Source organism: Chrysemys picta, chromosome 7 (genome assembly GCF_011386835.1).
Source record: "Chrysemys picta bellii isolate R12L10 chromosome 7, ASM1138683v2, whole genome shotgun sequence".
Lineage (NCBI taxonomy): Eukaryota > Metazoa > Chordata > Testudines > Emydidae > Chrysemys > Chrysemys picta.
In genome coordinates, this window is record NC_088797.1 from 44,495,052 (window position 1) to 44,519,475 (window position 24,424).

Genomic DNA, 24,424 nt, shown 5'->3' on the forward strand with positions numbered 1-24,424 from the left:
TGTGGGCCATTGCTAAAGAATCTTATTACTTTTTTGAGAATGTAAAACTTTTTTTTATTTATACATTCACTGTGCTGCTTCTCCACTCCCATCAGTTTACAGTGTTGCAGCTCTCTCTTCTTTTACATTCAGACTGGCAGTAAAATCTGTGATGTGTCAGCAGGGCCTTTAGGAAAAAGCAAACAGTTTGTTTAAAAAATCTAGAAAAATGTCTTATTTTCTGTGCAGAAAAAATACTCTATGTGGAAGTTTGTTTTTTGTTAAGAACAAATCCAAAAAATACTAATCTATGTGTTCCTCTCCTCCCCTACCTTTCCTCTCTCCTCACTATTTTTCTTGAATTCTGTCTATCCACTCTCTCCTTTTTACCCTTCCCCTCTATTTTTCTCTCCTTTTTCAGTTTAGACTGTACTAACACCATTGCTGAATTGACACTTGTAGAGTCTTACCTTCTCCCAATATCTTAACTTGGCCAACAGACATTATGAGGAGATTGGCTTTTCGAGGTGCTGGTTGTACTCTGGTAAATCTAGTACATTATTGATCATATATGCATAATTCTCCCCTACCTTGACTTTTTTTTTATATCATGGCCATAATGAATCCCCCCTCATATTCATTCAACTTATTTAAGTTTGCTGGTAATTAATTCTGTTCCTAGAATATGAAAAAGATACCCTAATGTAGTTATGCCAGGCTGCTGCACCATTTAAAAACAACACATACAAGAAAAAATGCCTTGATTCTGTTAGAAAATGGGAGGAGATCTGGGGAGTCTCTAGTCTGTACCCATTCAGTCTTTAGTCTTTGAGACTCCCAACAATAGGGCCAGTAGAGAGAAGTCTTTGTGACACTGATACCTTGCCACTAGAAATTGAGCTAGGTCTGCCAGCTTCTTTCATAAACCACTCAGTAGTTGTTGAATGGTTATTAATTTCAGTCACTATTTACTTTAGTAAATTCAAACCCGTGGCTGAGAGGAGACAGACACTCTTACATTGCCAGTTACTTGAGCTATCCAGTCTACACTGATTTTAGCATTGGAGAGAGAATGGGAGGGCTTGAGAACATAACAAAATGTAACTGGGTTACAGCCCAAACCCCTTTTGGTGTGATCCCAGGACTAGATATTAAGCAGTAGTTGTGATTTTTACTTGTCAGTGCAGACTCTTAATTACATCAAGAGTTGTTTGTTTTTTGCCTTTGGATGTGGGATGGAGTACTTGTCAATCAGAATCACCAAGTTATCTCTTGTTTGAACTGGTTCATCTGCTATGACAAAAGTTCTTATTTTATTATCATGTATGGAATGACAAGTCACAAGCATTGATGGGTGATTTAAGAAAGCATACTGGTAAGTGTTGTTAGATACATTTTCATCACCCTATAAGAGTCCAAGGCACTCTGATGTTATGGGGATGCATGGCAGTATAAAACTCGAGGATAGATTGGATTATCAGGTAAACTATCAAAGACATAAGCAGTGTTTTAGCTATATGATTTCATGAGGTAATAATACATAACTAAATCTCAGTGAGCCATCTTGAATACATATACCCTAAAGAACTGGAAGTTTAATGCTCACTCTCATCAGAGAGATTGGATGCAAAGCCATAAGTTTAAGAACATCTTTCTTTATTATAGAAGAAGTTGGATTCCATGGGTTCCAAGCGACGAAGGGCTACTTCTCCTTCCAGCAGCATCAGTGGAGGAGATTTTGATGATGGTCACCATTCAACAAATATACCAGGCCCAAGCCGGAAAAGAAGGAGACTTTCAAATCTCCCAACTGTAGATCCTGTAAGTACAATTGTAATATATACCCATTCTGTGTTATTGCATAAATCCAAATGTGGAATACCTTTTGAAATCGCTTTAAGCAAACATTTGCAAAAATATATATATATATATATTTAGTGAGAATATTTAAGATAAGGGTACAACATAGTGTTCTATGGATGTTTTCTGGAGTTGCAAAGTCTTCTTCCAGGCTTTCCCCCATGGGACCGTGTTCTACATTTGTAGGAAACCCTGAGGAATAGCTTCTATTTCCTTTGCTATATGGTGCACTTTCCTGGCCTGAGCTCTAATTTTGAATGATGTGGGCAAGTTACGACTTCCTCCTGAGACCAGCAGCACTGATTCTACACTGACTGTAGAGCAGGGATATCAAACTCATTCTGTGGAGATGTCTGAGTTACATTTTGAATTATGGTGTGTGGGCTGGGGCATAAATTTGGACTACGTATCTCCTTCAGTCCATTAGTTCTCCCACTGATGTCAATACAAGATTTGTACAAAGTGCAAAAGGTAGAATATTGCCTTTCCGTGTAGTACCTAAAGTTCTATTATTTGTTCAGTACCTTATTCATCCCTGGCCCATGAAAATATGTTCTTCTTTAGGATCATCCCAATTGATGTCCTTTTTCTCTTCCTTACTCATTCTCCTTTAGCTGCTTTTCTTTTTTCTTCACTGTCTTTGTATTTCTCGTCTTATCTTCCCATTGCATCTGCTTCCTTGTAGCAGTTCCTGATTTCTATACCTTATGGCTTTCACTTCCTCCCCATCCTCCTTCCATCTGCTAAAATGATTAGCAAAGAAATATTTCAGAGTAGCAGCCGTGTTAGTCTGTATCAGCAAAAAGAAGAACAGGAGGACTTGTGGCACCTTAGAGACTAACTCTAATAAATGTCCTCCTGTTCTTCTTTTAGCAAAGAAATAGTAAATGCTGACATTTGAAGTGCCATCCTTAGGCATTAGTTAGCCTAAGAGAGATTAACTGTGAAACATTGGAGTCCACATTTCCTTATTTATTGTTTTTGGTGTCTTCTTGAGTCTGTAGTCAACACTGTGTTGGTTTATATTTGGGAAGTTTCCTTTGCAACCACAAGGGCTAGAAAACTCCCTTTAATAAAGAAAAAACACACAAATCTGGGTATGCCATAGTACTATATTAATACATCAAATGGGCTGAGTGTTTAATACCCTACTATAGAGCAACTTATGGTGAGACACTCCTCTCCCCCCATCTTCCTACTCTAACCAAGGCTTGGGCATAAATCCACACCCCGGAGAGACGTAGCTATGATGACCTAAGCCCTTGTGCAGACAGAATTCTTCCATTGGCCTAACTACTGTTTCTCGGGGAAGTGGATTACCTACGTTGACAGGAGAGCCATTCCTGTTGGCATAGGTAGTGTCTAAAGTGCAGACATACCTTAAATGTGTTGCCTCCTTAGCATTTCCATTGTTTTACTGGATTGTTCTTGCCTTTTAGATTGCTGTGTGCCATGAACTGTACAACACAATCAGAGATTACAAAGATGAACAGGGCAGGCTCTTATGTGAGCTTTTCATTAGGGCACCAAAACGAAGGTGAGGAGATGGCTTTGCTTGGTAACAATCTTAGGTATGAGAGCTAGTCCTGGAACAATTGGATTTTGAGAAATAGCTCATCTGTGTGAAAGTTGCAAAACTTGTGCATTAAATATGCAACAAGCTTGCATTAATCTTTTGATCTTTATATTTGATAGTATGCCCCTTTGAACAACTGTGACACAGGTGCCTGTGTTCAGGCAGAAAAGTAAATGTTTGGTTTGATATGAAACCTAGAATATAAAGCCTTCCTGATGTTGAGATCTGTTTGACTGTAAAATTGTCTCCAAAGGTGGAGGAGTAAAATACTAAAAATATATCCTAGGGAACAATCCATAACTGACTTTTGGAAATGGAGTAGGTGAAGTGATAGACAAGGTGCCACAAGTACTCCTGTTCTTCTTATTTCTGTCTGTAATTTTTTTATAGATTTAAGATAAATTTTAAAATACACCTCTACCTCAATATAACGCTGTCCTCAGGAGCCAAAAAATTTTACCGCGTTATAGGTGAAACCGCGTTATATTGAACTTGCTTTGATCCACTGGAGTGTACAGCCCTCCCCCCCCCCACCCCCCCCAGAGCACTGCTTCACCGCGTTATATCCGAATTCGTGTTATATCGGGTCGCGTTATATCGAGGTAGTGGTGTATGTGCTAATTCATTTATATTAAGGTTGTTTGTAAATTTGAGCTATTAAAGTTGTAGCAAAAACATACAAGAAACATTTCTGAATTAGTCTTAAATTTGTGCAAAGTTAAATACTGTATGGTTCGCTTTCAGTGCTCAAACTCTGTCTTTACTTATTGTTACAACAGAAATCAGCCAGACTACTATGAAGTGGTTTCTCAGCCTATTGATTTAATGAAAATCCAACAGAAACTAAAAATGGAGGAGTATGATGATGTGAACCTACTGACTGCTGACTTTCAGCTACTATTTAACAATGCAAAGGCTTACTATAAGGTGAGGAAGCTTCATTTAAAGGCCCAAATTCATATATTCTGACAATAGCAGGTCTGTGTGCTTTTAGAAGATACAGCCAGTTTCATATGTAAGAGACCATTATGGTAATATACATCTGTTCCAGTACTACAGTGGTTCCAAAACTTTTCTGGAGTGTGGACCAGATCTTAATACAGAGATTACCTCATATGCCTCCCCCTCTCTCTTACCTAATCATGTAGCATCCCTGCTCAACTACAGCAATTTCTTCCATGGAAAAATATTAGGAAAGTATGTCTTTTTAGGTGTCTCATGTGATGTGTGTTTTCCTTTGGGAAAAACATTAAAGAAAAGAGCAAAAGTAGTGGGATGATTTCATCTCTCACTTCCATCAATTCTTTCTCTCAGCTGGAAACAAGCAGGAGAGCTAAGATCACTGGTAAACAAGTGGTTTGCTAACCATCAGTGGTGTGCAGGACACTCATTTGGAATCTCTGCAGTATTATATACTCTGTTTAAAAAAACAATAGTTATGCACTTATATAAATCAGAAGTGATCGAAGCTCACTTTGAATTCTGGGGCGGGGAGAGGGCAAGTATCAGGGCAGAATAGGGAAGGTTGGGGTGTCTCTTTTTCTGGGGGTAGCTTCTTCTGGCCTAATCACCCTGGTTCCTACGTGCTCCTTGGCTGAGACTCAGTCAGAGGTTGCTTGTGTCAGGAGCAGGGCTCAGTCAGAGATAGCTCAAGCCGAGGCTCAGGGTTAGAGAGCTGAGTGTGACGGGGGGGGGCGGGAAACTGAGGACATAGATCAGCACTAGCTCCCTTCATCCCTCTGGTTCTGCTGCCCCGGTATGAATGGATCACTTTAGATGTTAATGGGTTTTATTAAGGTTATCTTTAAATCATTTTGTTAGCATCTTTCCTAAAATTTAATGAAAAAGTAAAAAGTGTGTTTCAGAATCTTAAAAAATAAAATGTTTTCCCGTATTTCTTGCATTGAAAGTATCAATATCTTGTGGCAGAGATGGGATAAAATAAATTCAAAACTTTAGGTAATTTACCCTAGATTGGCAGTAATGTCCTTAAGTGTGGTGGAGGCTATATATTTTAATTCATAATACCATTCCTGACATCACTGTGTTGAAGAATTACACAGCCAGTAATTGCTGTGTTTTTTATTATTTAATATATTTCACTTCAGAATGCTCCTAATTTTAAGAACACTTTTAAAATAACAGATAGCAATAATGTTGTGCTGTTTGGTTCATTCTCACAGCCAGATTCTCCTGAATATAAAGCTGCCTGCAAACTTTGGGATTTGTATATGCGCACAAAGAATGAGTTTGTTCAGAAAGGTGATGCTGAGGAGGAGGAGGAAGAGGATGAAGGGCATGACAATCAAGGGGCAATGTCTGAAGTAGTAAGTAGGAAGCATTGCATTTATAGTTTGCTTGTGAAATTAAGAGGTGTGTGAAAACTGGGCTTTCAGAATAAGGTTAACCTCAATTTATGGAGGGACATCGGTCGATGTGTGGTTATTAAACTGGTTATGGGACATGTGTACATATAAATTAAGTCACTAGATTATGTTCTGATATACTGTTTAAGGGTTCTTACACATACATAGGAAATGGTAATGGTTTCAGTACTCTCTATGTACGTATTTATATCTTTGCATATGTTTGTGCATATATTAGTGAATTCTTAAGAAATAAATATTTAGGAGATGATCAGTGATAAAACCACTGTATATGTGGTTCTATTTTAGTCAAAGTTTATAATAAATATGACCTTTGTAACTTGCATGATCTGAGGCCCAGTGCAAGAAAACCTGGGTCCCCATGAGAACACTTTCAGTTGAGACACCCGAATGGTCAACACCATGGTGTTATTCTCAGACTTGTTGTACTTCGTAATGCCTTAAACCAGGGAGTTAGGCTAGAGCTACCCCTGCAAATCTCAGCTAGTACTGTATGACATTACAATGCATATTTTTATTTAACTCTGAAAAATGGATCTGTTCATGAAATGTGTATGTGACATTCAGACTTATTCACGTGCCTTACTAAATGCATAACCATAGTACTATGTCTTGAAAAGTTGCACACATCTTTATAGCTGCTGTTTTCATCTTCTTTTCCTTGAAAAAGAATGTTTATACATTTACACTGAAATATTTTACAGGGGCCATTAGAAGCTTTTATAAAATTGAAATCTTTCTCATCAAAGCTTTTTGTAACTTCATTTCCTGTACCAGTCTTCTCCAAGCTACTTGAAAGAGATTCTTGAACAGCTGCTTGAAGCTGTAGCCATAGCCACCAACCCATCAGGACGTCTCATAAGTGAGCTGTTTCAGAAGCTTCCCTCTAAAGTGGTGAGTAGTGAAATGAAGTCATTTGTGTCTATGTTTGGTATCTGGAAAATGGTATAACTGATACTGTGGGCTGACTGTGAGACTAACAGTCAAGTGAACAAAAATAAATAAAAATACTTTACACACTACCAAGTCATAATATTTTGCTTTTCAGTGGAAATTGCCCCCTTACGCCTCTTTACTGAAGAAGCCATTATCAGTTTAATCAGATAATGTACAATAACATTTTAACACTGAGAGCAAACTATGAGGGGTGTGTATAATGTCTAATAGCTATCAATGTTAAAACGTTGTTACACATTATCAGATAAAGGTCATGTTATAAAATCATTGCTTCTTTCTGAGGAAATAGTTTTTTTCATATCACTTTGGTGGAATGATGAAGTATTTAATTTTTCTTAATTGGCTGTAAGGGCTGCTTATTGTTTTAGCAGCTTTCTGCTGGTGGAAAGGTGTTTATGGATCAACCCTAAAATAATCTTTTTACTAATCTAACTTTTGTTTTGAAGTCATTTACAGCTCAATTCAGAGTGAGTGTAACTCCACTTAGTTTGAATTTCATCTTCGTGTAAGGGATCTACTCTGTGAATGAGATCATTAGCTCATTTGGTGAATCTATATAGATAAACCCTTTCAAATGTTGTTAATAAGCGATGTTAGTTATGTGAGCAATGTATATCTTAATGATATGGAGAAAGTAAACAATTTTGGTTAAGAGAATAAACCTTAATCAATACTGAATTTGTACATAATCTTTCAGCTGTTTTGTGGTGGTAATCTGTCTTCTCAACTGCCTTTGGTAATAGGCCATCAAATATAAGTGTTTATTTAATACTGATTTTTATTAAGTGTTTCCCTTGTGAATTATATGTGTCAGTGTACAACCATAGATGTATCATTTTTTGTTTTCTAGCAATATCCTGACTATTATGCAATAATTAAGGAGCCCATAGATCTTAAGACTATTGCCCAGAGGATACAGGTACAGTATGATCATGTTAATGAGCTGTATATTGTAATTTTCAAAAAATAAGCTTTTTAAAGTTTAGAGGCAAAAGTTTATGTAGATCAGTAGTAAGTGTAATTTTTGCCAGTAAATTAAGAAACTGAAAACTATACTGCTCTGAGGTTCAGGACTGGCTATAGTCAATCCTGGAGTAGTATGCCAAAAGTGGTCACAGTTTAAGGTTCAGTGTCTTAAACCACTAGTAGTTGATATGAATGAAATGCCAGTTACCGTGAGTTCTTGGCCATGTATTAGTATAAAGTAGTAATTTCTGGCCAGGGCAAATTGAGATATTTAAGTTTAGATTAGTGTCATTCTCATTACCATCTTGCTTTCTCCCACTCATCCTTTCCTATTCTTATTTGGTTTTAGCTAGCTGTTATCCTGAACTCCTAGAGCTAGAAATTGGTGATCCATACTACCTTATTCAAATCTAATTTTTAAAATGAAGTATTAGTCTCTAATTCCAGAATTTTGTGAAATACTGACTGCTAATGCATACTGAACTTGAAGTGGAGGATAGAGATGAGTTAAAATGGTAATCCAAATGATGTGTTTTAAAGTATGCTTAAAATAATTTTGGAGTCAGTGCATTGTTCATTTAGTTTGTCGGATCTGTCACTGACCGAGAAAATAACTTTTATATTTGTATCTCCTTTATGATTTCTTTTCTTTTTTTCCCCAATTAATTTTTCAAGTTTGTTTATATGCTGCATAAAGAAATGTCTTTATTCGGTGTGAACTACCTTTTACTTTCCAGTGTTTTGCATTTTCTTTCTTCATGTGACAGGATAAAAAGGATCAGTTATTATCTAAAGAGTAAATGCTCTGTTTTTTGTTCTGCAGAATGGAAGTTATAAAAGCATTCATGCAATGGCCAAGGATATAGATCTTTTAGCAAAGAATGCCAAAACCTATAATGAGCCTGGATCTCAAGTATTCAAGGTAATTTTCAGATTTTTTTTTTTTGACGATTAAGTCCGGATTCAATCTTTTTATTATATTACATATTTTTAAATTATTAAAATGGTATTTTGTGTGTTATAAGGTTCTAAAGCATTTCTAATTTATCTGGAAATACTAAAAAGGATATTTCAGAGTAGCAGCCGTGTTAGTCTGTATCCGTAAAAAGAACAGGAGTACTTGTGGCACCTTAGAGACTAACAAATTTATTAGAGCATAAGCTTTCGTGGACTACAGCCCACTTCTTATATTGTTGACTAACTTCTATGCCTTTTATTGTTAGTAACTCCCTCTTAGAAGTTTGAACGCATATTCTTTCCCTGTTGACTGTTCTTTTCTCTTTGCCAACTATAAATTTCTCCCTTCCAATTTTATTTCAAACAGGACATTAATCAGCCTGGTTTCTTATAGGAATAAAGGATGGCTCGCTGGCTATTAGGTTAGAAATGCCTAGAATTCCTGGCATTACAGATTCAAATCATGGCACTTGACTGTCTGTTCATTATCACAGAACATTTGAATTCTGTGCAGTTTAGTGTAGGGAGGTCTGCGGTATAAAGCCTGAAAGAATGGAGGTCCTGTCTCCTTTGCATGGATATTAAAGATCCTATTCCATCTTTTGTAAGAGTATGCGTGCATCATATGGCCAAAACTCACTCTTATCTCTTCCTCACCACTTCCTTTTCTCTCTCAATTGACCAGCATGCTGTGAGCATATTTTCTACCTACCTACCTTCCTGTACCTAAAAGTGAATGAATTTCAGTGGTGAAGTGATTCCTGCATATCTTTAACTTTTGGGATGAAGGGCACTACATATATGTAACATTCTAAGGGTAAAATCTATTGTTATAAGAGTAGAAGTGGATAGAATGCTAAGGCAGGCTAGCTATGACACCAATCATTTTCCAGTGGAGAGAAGAAAAACAAACCCACTCATTCTAATGTATTGTTGATGTGTGTGTGTGTGTGTGTGTGTGTGTGTGTGTGTGTGTGTGTGTGTGTGTGTGTGTGTAAGTCATGGATTTTTTTTTTTTAAGGATGTTGCAAAGAAGTGCCATAGACACTAGCCACTGTTTTATTCCCTTTTATTTAACCATTGAAAGTCTCCTTTCAAGTTAGATTTTGCTACAGACTTCTGACACTGGGCAAAGTCGCTCTCTATCAAGAAAATATGTAACCCTAACTTTTGTTCTTTTCACACTATTTTAAATCTGTATAGTTATATCTATAAAATTAGAGTAAATCCTTGACTCAGTCTCATTTTTCTAAAATGGAGTATTCTTATTTCAATTAACAGGATGCAAATGCTATTAAAAAAATATTTAATATGAAAAAAGCTGAAATTGAACATAATGAACTGGCCAAATCAAGTCTTCGAATCAGGTATTGCAAGTAAAAAAAAATAAAAAATAAATGCTGTTTGAGGTCTGGTTTATATGTATTTACTGATATTTAGTTTCTTAATTTTGCCCCCCAAAAAACAAAAACCAGATAAAATTAACTTGTTTGTTGTTGCTTTAAATCTTAAAAACCACGGAAGTAATTTTTTTAAGGTAACTGCTGAAATATACTGCGTAGGTGATATATTCCTACTTTTAAGATATATTTGGCACTGAAATATAGAGGGCCTGTAGGAGCCTCTAAAGCTAAAGTTTCAGCCAGCTTCTATTCTATGTGTTTAATGGGTAGAAACAGAAAAGCTGGAACAAGGAGCAGAGGTTCAGATCCTCAAAGATATTTAGGTATCTGACTCCCACTGAGGTCAAATACATTTTGAGGATCTAGGTGAGAGTGCCCTTCTTCATAAGAGTTGCTGGATGGCTAAGGGCCTCTGATGTATCCTGGAGGCCTGCAAAGAATTAGGGGGACCAAGGATTCATTTTTTGCATGAGCCCAAAATATTTATTGGAAGGGAGCAGGGAAACAGCCCAAAATTCATTCATTCAGATGCCCAGCAATCATTTGGAGGAAAGCCCAGGATTTAGTAACACTCTTTGTATGTGAAAATCTATTTTAATTGTAATAAGGGGCAGAATTGAGTGTGGGTAGGGACAGAATTGACTTGTTGGTGATGGAGTGAAGTTTTGGAAATGTAAATTTAAATGGATATGGCTTGTGGGAGAGGGGGTAGTGCAGGTATTTGTCATTTGGGCTATAGGGTTGGTCTTGAACAAACAGGTGTTGAGAGATTTTTTTTCTCTTCAGGCCCTATTATTTCCTTCCTGAAATCACATTAATTGGAAAAAGCTTTTTCCTCCTGCACAAATCCTCACTCTTCAAAATATCAATGTGGACATTTTATGCACATTTCTTATCTCAAACTATATCTAGACAGATCCAGATCTCTCATACGTTTCACTTGATATCATTGGCACTTCTCAAAGCTGGTATTAAATACTTGCCAGGGTGAATTATATTCTTTATCAGAAAAGCTAAGTGACATCTTCCAAATGAGCACATGAATTAACCTCCTTGGCAGAAAGGGAACTTCTTTAGATATTTTGCAAAAGACCTACTTGGAGTATGTATCCTTTTCAGAAATAAATCTCTCCTCTTCTGAAGCTGTTTTTGTGATTAGGATAGAGAACTCCACAAACATCCTTACATTAAAGGCATTACAGTTAACTTAAATGTTTGTCTTAAAATGTTTTACCGTCTGTTACAAATAACACCTAAGATTAGTGTAAATTAAAGAGATTAGAAAACTATACACTTTTTACCGTTTACTTGGTGCTTTTGACAGTACTTTGAGTGTATAGTCAATTTTTACTGTGTCTTCTGTTTAATGAGTCAGTTTCCCGTGTTTGCATAAAGCTTTCATATAGCAACAGCAGGGAGGAAAAACTTCACAAAACAAGAAAATGTGATGTAAAATCACAAAAATTGACAGAGGTGTTCATGTGCAGGAGTAATTCTTGAAACTTTTTTAAACATTTCTTTAAAAAATGGACTCAATTACAATTTGATGGTGTCCTCTCTAAAGTCTACTATAGCTCATTTAGGCCCTGACACTGCAAACACCTAGCATCTGTGTAGTTCCACTGAGGTCAGTAGGTCTACATCTATGCTTAAGGATTTTCAGGATCAGGGCCTAAATGGTGACTCGCTGACTTCATTAGGAGTAAAGGGGGAATCAGGACCTTGCAAGGTTGGGTACTGTACTTAATTTTGAGGCTGTGACTGCTCGTATCTTAACAGTAACGCTTTTTGTGCGAAGACGGCTGACAAATAATTATATTAGTATTTGTTAGTTGAATTCCTCTCTCTCGTACTGCCAACCCCTTCTCTATCCCTTAGTTATCTTATTCTGTAAGGTTCTTTTAATATTTTACCTTGTTTGTGAAACTTTTATGTAGTTGTGTAGGGCCACAAGTTGCCTTTGTGTCCAGAATAATTTGACAGCTCTCATCTTGATTTTTATACCTTTTAAAAAATTCTTTTTTAAAAACTTTTTTGCCTCAAGCAGGCAAAAAAAAAAAAAAAAAACCCACTCTTAAACAAAAATAAAATTCCCCAGACACTTCATAGTCAATTTGAAGAAGAGAAAAGCTTAATTTAAAAAAAAAATCCTTCCTTCTGCCCTGAAGACTGCTATTGGCTGCTGTCAAGGACAAACCTGTTGTTTCAGATCCCTTTTAACTTATTAAACTCCAGATGGTCATCTAGTATTTAAAAAAAATACATGACTTCTTATTTCTTCCACCTCATCTGGGAGTCCTTCACCTATACACTATTTTTAGCAAAATACCTCCTTAAATTATTCTAGCCTATTTTTCCTCTTAATTTTAAAAAGCTTAACTTTATAATAACTCTTTGCTAATTTAAATACTCTAATTATCATGTCAAGAATAATCCCAATTTTGTGATTCTATCAAGATGCACATCCTTCTTTCCATTCACCATATAAATTGCCCCTTTGCAGTGCACTTTTCTGTCTTTCTTCAGATAATATGACCAATGTACAACAGTGTCCACAACACAATTTAATATGCTTTATTAAGTGATAACACAATATGCTTGGCTTTGTATTGTTAACCTCTCAATTTTTAGCAATATCCTGTTAGCCATCTTTATTGCTGCAGTATGCAGGACTGAAATTTAAATAATGGTTCTATCAATATTGCTAGAACCTTTTCTTTTACCTTTATAAACAAATTCAGCATCATTTACATTATGATTAACTTGGGTATTATTTATGCCTAAGTGTATCACTTTACATTTAGCAACATAACATTTTTTGTTCCTTCTCTGAGCCCTTTTCAAGATTACTTTGTGAAAGAGCTATATTCTAGTTACATCTCTTCTTGGGTCTAAGGCAAGTTTCTCTTTTTCTCCCTTTCTCTGGGTTGTTTCTTCTTCTTAAAGGACTCCATCAAATTTGGCTGCTTCCAAACTGACAGGTCCTTCCTCACAGGGTAAAGGCAGTGTTGGTGATGAGAGAAATTCTACTAACAAATATTACCGGTAAGTAAATTGTCTATTTTGGTGTGGATGCCATCCATTTAGTTTATTTTTTTTTTTTAATTTATTTTGGCTGGCTGTCATTTGGAAATATTATAGTCAAAGCTTTTTTTCTGAAATTTGAAGTGTGTTTTTTTTAAATGAATTCTCAAGCTTAATGACCTAGGTACACAACAATTAAAATATCAGATTTAATAATCCCTCCTTCCCAAATAGCATAGTTTAATATGTTATTTACTCTAAATTGTTCTTTATTATTTTTAGAGTTTTACTTAAATTTTGTTAAATTTGTATCATCGTTGATTTAACATTTATTTTTTTGGAAATGTTCCAAAGAACAGCATCTGATATTTCATTACAAAACTAGTCATGTTAAAAGTATCAAAGATACCTATTGCACCTCAAAAAATATTTGTGAATAATTTTAAAGTAATTTTTAAAAATGTAAAACTAAAGAACAAGGAAAGGCAAAATGGAGGCGAAAACCCTTAAAGGAAAAGGGATACATTTGGAATACTGTTCCAGGGGACTCAATCAGTTGTCACAATTATGTGGGGTATTCTGCCCTGTTCATCACTCAAGAGTTCTGTGGCCTAGTATATTAAACACGATCAGTGGCTTCTTGTCACTCCCGCAAAGTAACAAGAAAATCATGCCTTGGTGGGTGCTTTCTAATTGTTCATCTTGAACTGTTTTTCATTATGAATGGTAAATATTAAGAGTAGTGCAGAGGGCATTGAGTAGACTAAGCTTTAACTTCCCTATTGCAGTAGTTCTCCAACTTTTTGACTTGGTGGAGCACTTTATAAAATAGATGATATCATGGGCCATTGTCCTCTGCTAACTTTCCATCTTTTCTTGGGTTAGTCCAGTCTGCTCTTCTGGTGGTGGTTCTGTGGACTGCTAACATGACCTTCATATTCCACCAATTGTCCACAGAACATAACTAAACAGTAGTTTGATGTATACATTGCTTTTCTTTTTACTTTTAAAGTAACAAAAGATCAGTCCAAGGGGATCGTTTATCTGCAATAACCATGGCATTGCAATATGGATCAGAAAGTGATGAGGATGCTGCTTTGGCTGGTAGGAGTTAATACCTCACTTGTACCAATTTTAGTTTATTAAAATTTACGGAACGATTGCGAGATACTGACTTATTCAGATGTCTGTATGATACTTCCTTTGCTACTTTTCTGGACACTGCTGTTCCCAGATTACTTTTCATAGTTTCACGTGCTGGTCTCTGGTTGCTAGAAGTGTAGATGAAATGTGCAGTTGGCAAGTGAAGGAAAGCCAAAATAACTTACATGCTTTGATTTTGATTTTTGTTGCATTGTAGTCCATCAAAGCTTTATACACTGGGAAAACTGTTGCTTGTTTTATATATCATTGTGTTACATTAGAAAAGACACTGGATACTCTTCTAGTATTGAATAGAGAAAAATAGATTCTTACAAGTTCACAGGTCATCTAACTTTATTCTTAGTAAAATTTTATTTTATTTATTAAGTTTTACTGTTGGTCTTAAATACAATGCTTAGACAATCCTCTCTTACATATTCTAACTTCTGTCACCAATATAAACACTTGAAATCACAGCTATTCCTTAAAAGGATAGCAAAAGATACTAGGTCTTATATTAACATAGCCGGGTAGAATTCTTAAGGTTACCTAGAACTTTAGCAGCAGGGCTCTTTGTGTCTGAAGTGATATGATGACAGCTCGCCCATCTCTATATTAGATATTTATACATTTTTTTAAAAAATCTACTAATAGTATATAATAAACAATTGCAAAATCTTGCAAATAAGTGAATGTTAACATAAAACATGTAAACGAATGTCTTTAATATAGTCATCCTGTTTACTTTTCTCATAATCAGCCTTTTTTAGCACCTTAACATTAGCATAAAAAAGTTGTACTAAATCCGTGTACATTGATCATAACCTTTAAAATATATCTCCCCAAAGAAGGCTATTTTATTCTTTTTATTACCCCTTTTCCTAATTTTTCTAGTAAACTTCTCAGTACTCTGTTCCAAAACAGTTTCCTCAGTTTTCTTTTGTCTGAGTTTTGTTTTTGTTTGCTATTTAGTTTGGAGGTCCTCTCATTTCATTGTTGTATGGAACACCCAGCGTACATATTTACATATAATACATTATTATTCTTTTATTGAGAAATCAAAGGTTTTTTTTACAAGTCTTTAGACTAGAGAAGGTATCTGGTCAAATGATTGTCAATATCAAAATAATATGAAACTGGGACATGCCAGATTAGCTTGTTTTTTCTGACATAATACAATGGGGTAGATTGATTTCTATCAGTGGTTTATATCAGCAAGCAGGGAACCTTGATATAAATCTATTTTACTGTTCATTTGCATTTGTACTTTTTAATTATTTTCCTGGAGAAGCTGATTCTCAATACTTAGCACTGTATCTATAGATCTTTCTTTAAGCAGTTATATATTCAGCTTCTTAAGTTTTACAGTTTTTTATATTAGACAGTGGTAAATGACCCATTCCTTATTTTCTGATGATTAATTTTTCACTTCTGATTTGTGTCCAGCTGAATTACAATTTCCTTACAAATTCAATTAAAACTGCACAAAAACAATATTTTAAAATGGAGTTTTATTAGTTAAATAAAACTACCTTAAATATGCTGGTTACATAATTTTTTCTTATCAAAACAGGTTTTGCTTTTAAAACTAACTGATTTATTAAACAAAAGATTATCTGTAGTTAGCGAATTGAAATGATTGGTTTTTGGCCCCCAGGTCCTTCAAGATTTTAGAACTAATAGATCGCATCTTCTCTCACACCTAATTTTTAATTGTACACTGGAAGAGGAAAACCAAGCTTTCCTGCTTTAACTCCCATTATGTTTCTCAACTTTGAATGAGCTAGTCATTGAACTTCTGAACCAGGTGAATAAACTGAAATGAAAAAAATATTCTCTGCACTTTCAGAAGAGGCTGTTGTTGTCAAAAGCTTGTTTAGCACTTAAACATTGGTTGTAGGTGCTTGGCCAGTGATTTCACCAGTTCACTGGTTTAACTTTCTTTAAAACTTCATCAGCAAACATGTACTGCTTGAATATCATTTATTTTATATAATTCAAATCAGTTTTAATAAATTACAGTAAGCTTATACCTTAACATAGGTTGTCATCATTTCAATTTTAATTATAAGTAGGTTTATTTTTAAAAGAAAAATGTATTTAATTTTTTAAAAAATCAATTTTTAATTTTTTTAAAATTCACTGAATTTTATCCACCCTGCAACACAAACATTTTCTAAAATGTTATCAAGAACCTGAAACAGGCCTTTCTCAGAGGCTTTTTATAGCCTTCCAATAAGTAGTTTAGTGTCCTAAGGGAAAGTAGGTCTAATTAGTGCTTGGGGTTGTTTTGGTTTTTTATTGTTGTGCCCATACAGTAAGGGTGATCGTCTATAGTAACTCATAGCTTATAGCTGTTTTAGATGGAGAGGCTGGGCTGTTCTTTCTGTCACACTCTGCAGAAGATGCTTAGTGAGAATTTGTCACACATCTTTCTCCATCCCCTTCCAAATGTTCTTGCCGAGCATTCACCAGCCAACACAACCTATTTAATTTGCTGACTAGGAAGGGGAAAGAGAAAGGACCACTGTCATTTAAAAAAATGTTTAACAGAACGAACCGTTTTCTATCCGTGCTACAGATAGATTTAAAATTCTTTGGATTTATATTGCTAATTCTTTCATTCACTTTTACCATTTATGTCATTAGTTTACTTAAGCTTTTATCTCTGCTTGGAAAATAAAAATGAACCAGCCTGTTTCACTCTATGCATGGGTGCTCATGCACATCAAAATGCAACAGTATCTTGGGTTTAAAACATTGCAGGGTAATTTTTTTGTTTGTTTCAAAAAAAATGTTTTTATTTTAATTAAAATTAACAAATTAATGGAAACATTACTACTAGTCTTAGGTTTTACAAAAAATTAATTTTATAGAAGTAAATTGTGCGCTTGATTCACTTGACAATGTCCTCTGAATTATTTGCGGTTATTACCCTGGTTATTATTAAAGGGTGGATACTGGAGAGGAGTGTTTTAGTTTTAAAACTTTTAGCTGCACAGGTTAGTGGCATACATATTCATTGTTAGGTCTGTTGCCTTTATTTCTCAAAGGTGGGATAGGGTAGACTGTTTTAGTTGTCTGTTCCACATTAGTAGTGAGCCTCTCTTTGAAGCCACTGCATATCTTACAGAGGTGTGCCCTCCTACTCTCTTGTGTCTGAGTAGTCTGGGAGTTGTCATGCAGCTGAACACTCCTGCGGACCATCAGTTTCAGATTGGAAAGGAAAGATAACACTAGTGTGTCATGTGAACTGGCTGGCTACTGACTTGTCATTTGTTTAAAGCTGAAACATGGTCAGGCTATGCTGAACCATAATGACAATGTCTGCTGGAAACTTGGTATGACCATTAGAGGATTGTCTTTTGTGTCACTGATCCAATGGGACTCCTCTACCAAGCTTTCATTCAAACTACAGGGTGGGGATCAGGGGGACTGCTTTGATAATGATAACTTTTAACTGTACAAAAGTATATAAGGATCTAGTTTTTGAGTCTGTCTGGTATAATTAAATTACAGTTATTTAGATGTTTTGTAGATTTAGTGATTCTGTACACACATGTGCACATACATCTTTTCCTTATGGTTCATGATACAATGTCTCTCACTAGTTTCCAGCACGAAATATATATTTCTTGTAGGGCTGTCGATTAATCGCAGTTAACTCACGTGTTTAACTCAAAAAAATTAATCACAATTTAAAAAATTAATCATGGTTAATCGCAGTTTCAATCTCGCTGTTAAACAATAGAATACCAATTGAAATTTATTAACTATTTTGGATGTTTTTCTACATTTTCATATATATTGTATTCTGTGTTATAATCAAAATCAGTGTATATTATGTTTGATTAAAAATATTTGTACTATTAAAATGATAAAAGAAATAGTATTTTTCAATTCACCTCATACAAGTACTGTAGTGCAGTCTTTGTCATGAAAGTGCAATTTACAAATGTAGATTTTTGTTGTTGTTGTTACATAACTGCACTCAAAAACAAAACAACGTAAAACTTCAGAGCCTACAAGTCCACTTAGTCCTACTTCTTGTTCAGCCAATCGCTAAGACAAACAAGTTTGTTTACATTTTCAGGAGATAATGCTGCCCTCTTCTTATTTACAGTGTCACTATAAAGTGAGAACAGGCATTTGCGTGGCACTTTCGTAGCTGGCATTGCCAGGTATTTATATGCCAGATATGCTAAACATTTGTATTCCCCTTCATGCTTTAGCCACCATTCCAGAGAACATACTTCCATGCTGATGACGCTTGTTTAAAAAAAAAATGCATAAATTTAATTTGGGACTGAACTCTTTGGGAGAGAATTGTATGTCCCCTGCTCTGTTTTACCAGCATTCTGCCACATATTTCATGTTATAGCAGTCTCGGATGATGACCCAGCACATGTTGTTCATTTTAAGAACACTTTCACTGCAGATTTCACAAAACTGAAAGAAGGTACCAATGTGAGATTTCTGAAGATAGCTACAGCACTCAACCCAAGGTTTAAGAATCTGAAGTGCCTTCCAAAATCTGAAAGGGATGAGGTGTAGAGCATGCTTTCAGAAGTCTTAAAGAGCCACACTCCAATGCGGAAACTACAGAACCCGAATCACCAAAAAAGAAAATCTGCCTTCTGCTGGTGGAATTTGACTCAGATAATGAAAATGAACGTGCGTCGGTCCACACTGCTTTGGATTATTATCGAGCAGAACCCATCATCAGTGTGGACACATGTCCTCTGGAAAGGTGGTTGAAGCATGAAGGGACATACGAATCTTTATTGCATCTGGCACATAAATATCCTGCGGCGCCAGCTACAACAGTGCCATGCCAACCCCTATTCTCACTTTCAGGTGACATGGTAAACAAGAAGCGGGCAGCATTATCTCCTGCAAATGTAAACAAACTTGTTTGTCTGAGCGATTGGCTGAACAAGAAGTAGGACTGAATGGACCTGCAGGCTCTAAAATTTTACACTGTCTTATTTTTGAATGACTTTTTTTTACATAATTCTATATTTGTAAGTTCAAGAGATTGCACTATAGTACTTGTATTAAGTGAATTGAAAAATACTATTTCTTTGTTTTTTTTAAAGTGAAAATACTTGTAATCAAAAAAATTAAAGTGAGCATTGTACACTTTGTATTCTGTGTTGTAAATTAAATCAATATATTTGAAAATGTGGAAAACATCAAAAATATTTAAATGGTATTCTATTATTGTTTAACAGTGCGATTAATCATGATTAGGTTTTTTTTATTGCACAATTAATCATGATTAGCGTTGTCAAGCAATTATAAAAAATAATTTCTTGTTAGTATCACTTTCGTGAGTCTTAGTCCTGAAGTTTATAGATTTGGGGTGAGGGGGGAAATACCATTAAAAAACATATTATGGATCATAAGTTTAGGTACCAATCAAAGGAAAGTGGCCTAAGTGAGTCCTAAGTAGGACAACCCTCAGACTTTATGTAGTCTTTGTTGCTTCCTCTGTGGTACCTTTATTAGTATAAGCTCTTCAGTCCAGATGTGATAATTTAAGAAGAAACTTGAGAACATTTCTCCACACATAAATGTATAGATTTATTTTGAACTTAATCACTTAAACTAACTCCCTTGGGCGCATATGAAAATCCCAGCCTCGGTTTACTAATTTCCACTCTTGTAGTGAATTCTGTTCCCATCTGTTCCAACCACTGTTTGTTTAACCTTAGACAAGTCGCTTAGAACAAAACTTTCAGTTGTAGATCCTTGGCACATCCGAAATCAGGCACAAGATGTCTCACATTGAGTGCCCTTCAATCAATGCACACGACATTCACAGATTCATAATCTTTTAAGGCTACAAAGCACCGTTATGATTTCTAGTCAGACCTCCTGCCAGGGCCGGCTCCAGGGTTTTTGCCACCCCAAGCAGCAAAAAAAAAAAAAGAAGCCGTGATCGCGATCTGCTCTACCACCGCCGCTTCAGTCTTCGGCAGCAATTCGGTGGGGAGTCCTTCTCTCCAAGAGGGAGAGAGGGACCCGCCGCTGAATTGCCGCCAAAGAACCGGACGTGGCCCCCCCCCCCCCATTGGCCGCCCCAAGCACCTGCTTACTGGGCTGGTGCCTGGAGCTGGCCCTGCCTCCCGCATGACACAGGTCACAACTTCACCAAGTGATTCTTACATCAAGCCCATGTTTCTGGTGGAGCTAGAGCATCTCTCTAAAATCAGTGACTATTTTCTGAAAATGTGCTTGTTAGCTTTGAGCTTCAGTTTCCCCTACTTCACAGGATTTTGAGGCTTGCAAATTTCTTTATTATTAAACATTTAAGTGAGTACCTATAGACACAGAAAATAAAAACTAGTACAGATTTCTCATTCTGTCTCCATTATGCATATTTCCATATCCATGTGAACATTAAATCTTAATATGTAAATCATCAGTTCAATCCAAGCATAAGCTATATTTGATAAAATGGCACTGTTTACATTAGTTCCAGGACTTCTGAAAAAGTAAATAGCTTTTTTTTTTTTTTTTTTTTTTTGGGTCCCTTGTTGAGTAATGATCACGTTTAAAAAACAGCTGCTTGGATTTATGCAAGTTTGAGAGAGAAAGAATGATTATTTCACAAACATGAGTGCTCTAACACTAAGTGTTGAAGATATCTATGGGCTCACACATGGAAAACTCTCTATTGGAACTGATTATTATATGTTTAAATTCTTAGGATAATCCAAAGAATTGTTCCTGTAGTCCATTAGTATTTTGTAATGGGACACCTCAGTTTAAAGTTATATATATTCCCATGGGGAAGGTAATCAAGTCCCTTTATGCTCATGAATGTCTGGAGATGTGTAAGAGGAGTGCCCTGTTGTCCACACCATGTTATTAGATGTTCATAGGTTTTGCAAATTATCTCACTTTCTAGCATTTCTAAAGATTTTAACGTATGCTTGCAGCACAAGGGGTTTGTAACCGCCTTTAATTGGGTTTATAAATATTTCCTATGTCATTTGATGAATTATTCCTCCTTTCCCTAAAGGATTCCTTCAGCATCTTTCTTATATGCAACAGATATTATGCCTCACCAACAGTGGATTGCTCCTGTCCATGATATTTTGTAACACTCATGTGTGTGTTCTTACTTTCCTTCACTCACGTGTGCAGTCATTTCCATTTAGAAAAGTACAGAATGCAACCCTGTAGCGTAATGGCAATAATACAATTCTATAATTGTAATTTAATGTTGTTGGCTTGGTTATCAAACAAGCAGACAGCTGTTTTCTTCACCAGTTGGTGTTTGAATGGTCTTAGTCTGTATTCTCAGGTACAGCACATTACAGTAATCCCATCTGATGGCGTTAAAGGCATGAGGTCTGCATCTGGTAAAGCACGCAATCTGCTTGCCAAGTCAAAGTTCCTCTGAGCCAGTGGCTCTTTGGGTTGACATGATTAAGAGACATCAGTTTCATAGCCAGCAGTACACAAGGGAGTGGTACAGCCAGCATCACATCTGACTGCTTTTGACTGTCCTAACCCAATGGATCTAATGTGTACATAGAAAAAAAAGTTTTGGCTACTTTATTACCTGGTCATCCAGAAACATCAGCTAGCATATGATGTCCCTCCCAAAGTTATAAATCAGAGTATTAAAAAGTGGGTAAATTCTCTCACATGTGGGTCAGGCATTACCTCATTTATTATTTTTAAAGTCAAATAGTCAAAACAACAGAGCTTTATTTGATTGCCCTTCGGTTTCTCTACTTCCTTCTTTCTTTTTTACAGCTGCTGCCCGTTATGAAGAAGGAGAGTCTGAAGCAGAGAGCATCACTTCCTTTATGGATACTTCTAACCCTCTTTATCAGCTTTATGATACGGTTAGAAACTGCCGAAATAACCAGGGTCAGCTTATATCAGAACCCTTTTTCCATTTGCCTTCCAAGAAAAAATATCCAGATTATTATCAGCAAATCAAAATGCCTGTTTCATTGAAGCAAATCAGGTAAGAAAATATGGAGTATAAACTATATTTGCTGGGCTTGAGCACATTGAAGAGCTTCTTTCATTTCTGGCCTATTATACCATGAACTAATTCTTGTTTTATATTTAGATAGATATATCTTGGTAAGCAGATCCGTACGGTTACTATATGTTACGTGGATTAGTTCTGCAACTGCTGTCATCGATTAAGTAGTTCAAAGAATTCCATGTATTTTGCCTTTCAAATTGATCTATAGCCACCTTCTGACCTTCCTTTGAAGATGCCTTCTGTTTGTGTTTTTTCATTTGTTTTAATTGACATTAAGGTGTAGGACTCAGAATCCTGAAGGTTGAGATATCTTTTTACCAAACAGGTACAGAATGGCTAGTGATATAACAAGCTTCCACACAACACCCATATTGTTGTTTGTCCTGGACCTTGTTAGACACTTGTATAGGAGCAAGAAGATGGTTTTATCTCTGGTCATTCTGTCTTTGTCCCTCTGCTTAGACAACCACCAAGGTGTAAATTGTTACATTCTTTGGTGTAATAATACATAATGACTTCAAAGGAGTTACTTTGCTTGTAATTTATTGTAACTGAGATCTCAGTCTGGCCCATGGTTCTTTTTGCTGTACAATATCTTCATTTTTTCATATTTTATATATACACCTCCCCCCCCTATAATACTGTTGCAACAATTACATTGCTTATGGAAGTAATTAATGCACCTTGGTGCTGTGTAAATATTTTTTTTTTATTCAAACTGGAGAGAAGGGCCTGAAATTCATGTACGCTGTATATATCAAAAGTGAATTTTCATATTAGCTTTATCTTGTTCACTGACAGGTGAAATGTAGTATTTATCTGTCTCCTGCACCTTGGTTAAATCTTGGATTATATTCAATCAACACTTAAATTACCATGTAATCTTTGCATATTTGTATGCACAAAAATTCTTCCAAAGGCACATGTGCATACTTAAATACGTGTGAATTTAACTATATAAAGACTTGCAGAGTTAAGCACTGGAATAAATTGCCTAGGGAGGTTGTGGAATCTGTCATTAGAGATTTTTAAGACCAGGCTAGACAAACACCTGTCAGTGATAGGACTGAGTATTATGTAGACTGTCATGAGTGCAGAGGACTGGACCAGAAGACCTCTTCAGGTCTGTAACACGAGCAGACTCACCCCTGCGGCGCCTCCTGCTGGTCTCTCAGGGAATTAGCTCGACCCAGCCTCCGGAGCGCCCTCTGCAGGCTGGTGATCTGCCTTGCTCTCTACTTCTGAGCCCCCGTGTCCCTTCCAGGACCCCGGTGCCCCTTGCTCTGGGTGCTGCCCCCTGGCAGTACCCACACTCTAGGTCTCCCCTCCCAGGGGAACCCCCATCCACTAACCCCACCTTGCCTCAGTGTCAGGCTACTGCCAGTCACCATCTAGCCCCACTCCCTGGGGCAGGCTGCAGTATCAGCCTTCTCATCACAGACAAGGTTGGGTTTGGGCCTGCTGCCTTGGCCTATCTCTGGGCTGCCCTCTGCAACCCCCAGTACCTCCTGGCCTAACACTAGCCCGCAGGCTGGGGCTTTCCAGGCTGGAGCTCCCCAGCCTTTCCCCAGCCCTGCTCCACCCAGGTACTCTGCTCTAGTTCCCTGCAGCCAGGCCCTTCTCTCTCTGCACTCAGAGAGAGTCTCAACCTTTTCAGACTACTGTACCCCTTTCAGGAGTCTAATTAGAGTTGCCTACCACCAAGTTTCATCTCACTTAAAAACTACTTACTTACAAAATCAGACATAAAAATACAAAAGTGTCACAGCACATTACTACTGAAAAATTGTTTACTTTCTCATTTTTACTATATAATTATTAAACAATTGGGATATAAATATTGTACTTACATTTCAGTGTATAGTATATAGAACATTATAAACAAGTAATTGTCTGTATGAAATTTTAGTTTGTAGTGACTTTGCTAGTGCTTTTTATGTAGCCTGTTGTAAAGCTAGGTAAATGTCTAGATGAGTTGATGTACTCCCTGGAAGACCTCTACATACCCCCAGCGGTACGCGTACCCCTGGTTGAGAAGCTCTGAGCTAGACATATTGCCAGAGAGGTCCCAGAGGGTCCATGAAGCTTGTGGCCATGCTCACTCATTCTCCCTTCTCCATCCCCAGGTCCCCAAATTTTGGGGGGCATTATAAAT

The 24,424-nt window shown here is 36.4% G+C and overlaps 1 protein-coding gene across 20 annotated transcripts in view; it reads left to right on the forward strand.

Annotated features, from left to right (window-relative positions):
- Nucleotides 1-24,424, forward strand: part of PBRM1 (polybromo 1) — a 76,228-nt gene that overhangs the window by 3,134 nt on the left and 48,670 nt on the right. For 8 of the 20 annotated variants that reach the window (XM_008179193.4, XM_065553133.1, XM_065553135.1 and 5 more), the window contains exons 3-14: nucleotides 401-523; nucleotides 1,645-1,800; nucleotides 3,279-3,376; nucleotides 4,195-4,342; nucleotides 5,599-5,742; nucleotides 6,580-6,696; nucleotides 7,610-7,678; nucleotides 8,549-8,647; nucleotides 9,964-10,049; nucleotides 13,032-13,130; nucleotides 14,122-14,213; nucleotides 22,026-22,242. In XM_008179193.4, coding sequence (XP_008177415.2) covers nucleotides 485-523; nucleotides 1,645-1,800; nucleotides 3,279-3,376; nucleotides 4,195-4,342; nucleotides 5,599-5,742; nucleotides 6,580-6,696; nucleotides 7,610-7,678; nucleotides 8,549-8,647; nucleotides 9,964-10,049; nucleotides 13,032-13,130; nucleotides 14,122-14,213; nucleotides 22,026-22,242 — 1,364 coding nt within the window. In that variant the 5' untranslated portion in view covers nucleotides 401-484. Of the gene's footprint in view, nucleotides 1-400; nucleotides 524-1,644; nucleotides 1,801-3,278; nucleotides 3,377-4,194; nucleotides 4,343-5,598; nucleotides 5,743-6,579; nucleotides 6,697-7,609; nucleotides 7,679-8,548; nucleotides 8,648-9,963; nucleotides 10,050-13,031; nucleotides 13,131-14,121; nucleotides 14,214-22,025; nucleotides 22,243-24,424 lie in introns of those variants that run through there. The other 12 variants (XM_065553131.1, XM_065553137.1, XM_065553143.1 and 9 more) reach the window with 4 other exon arrangements.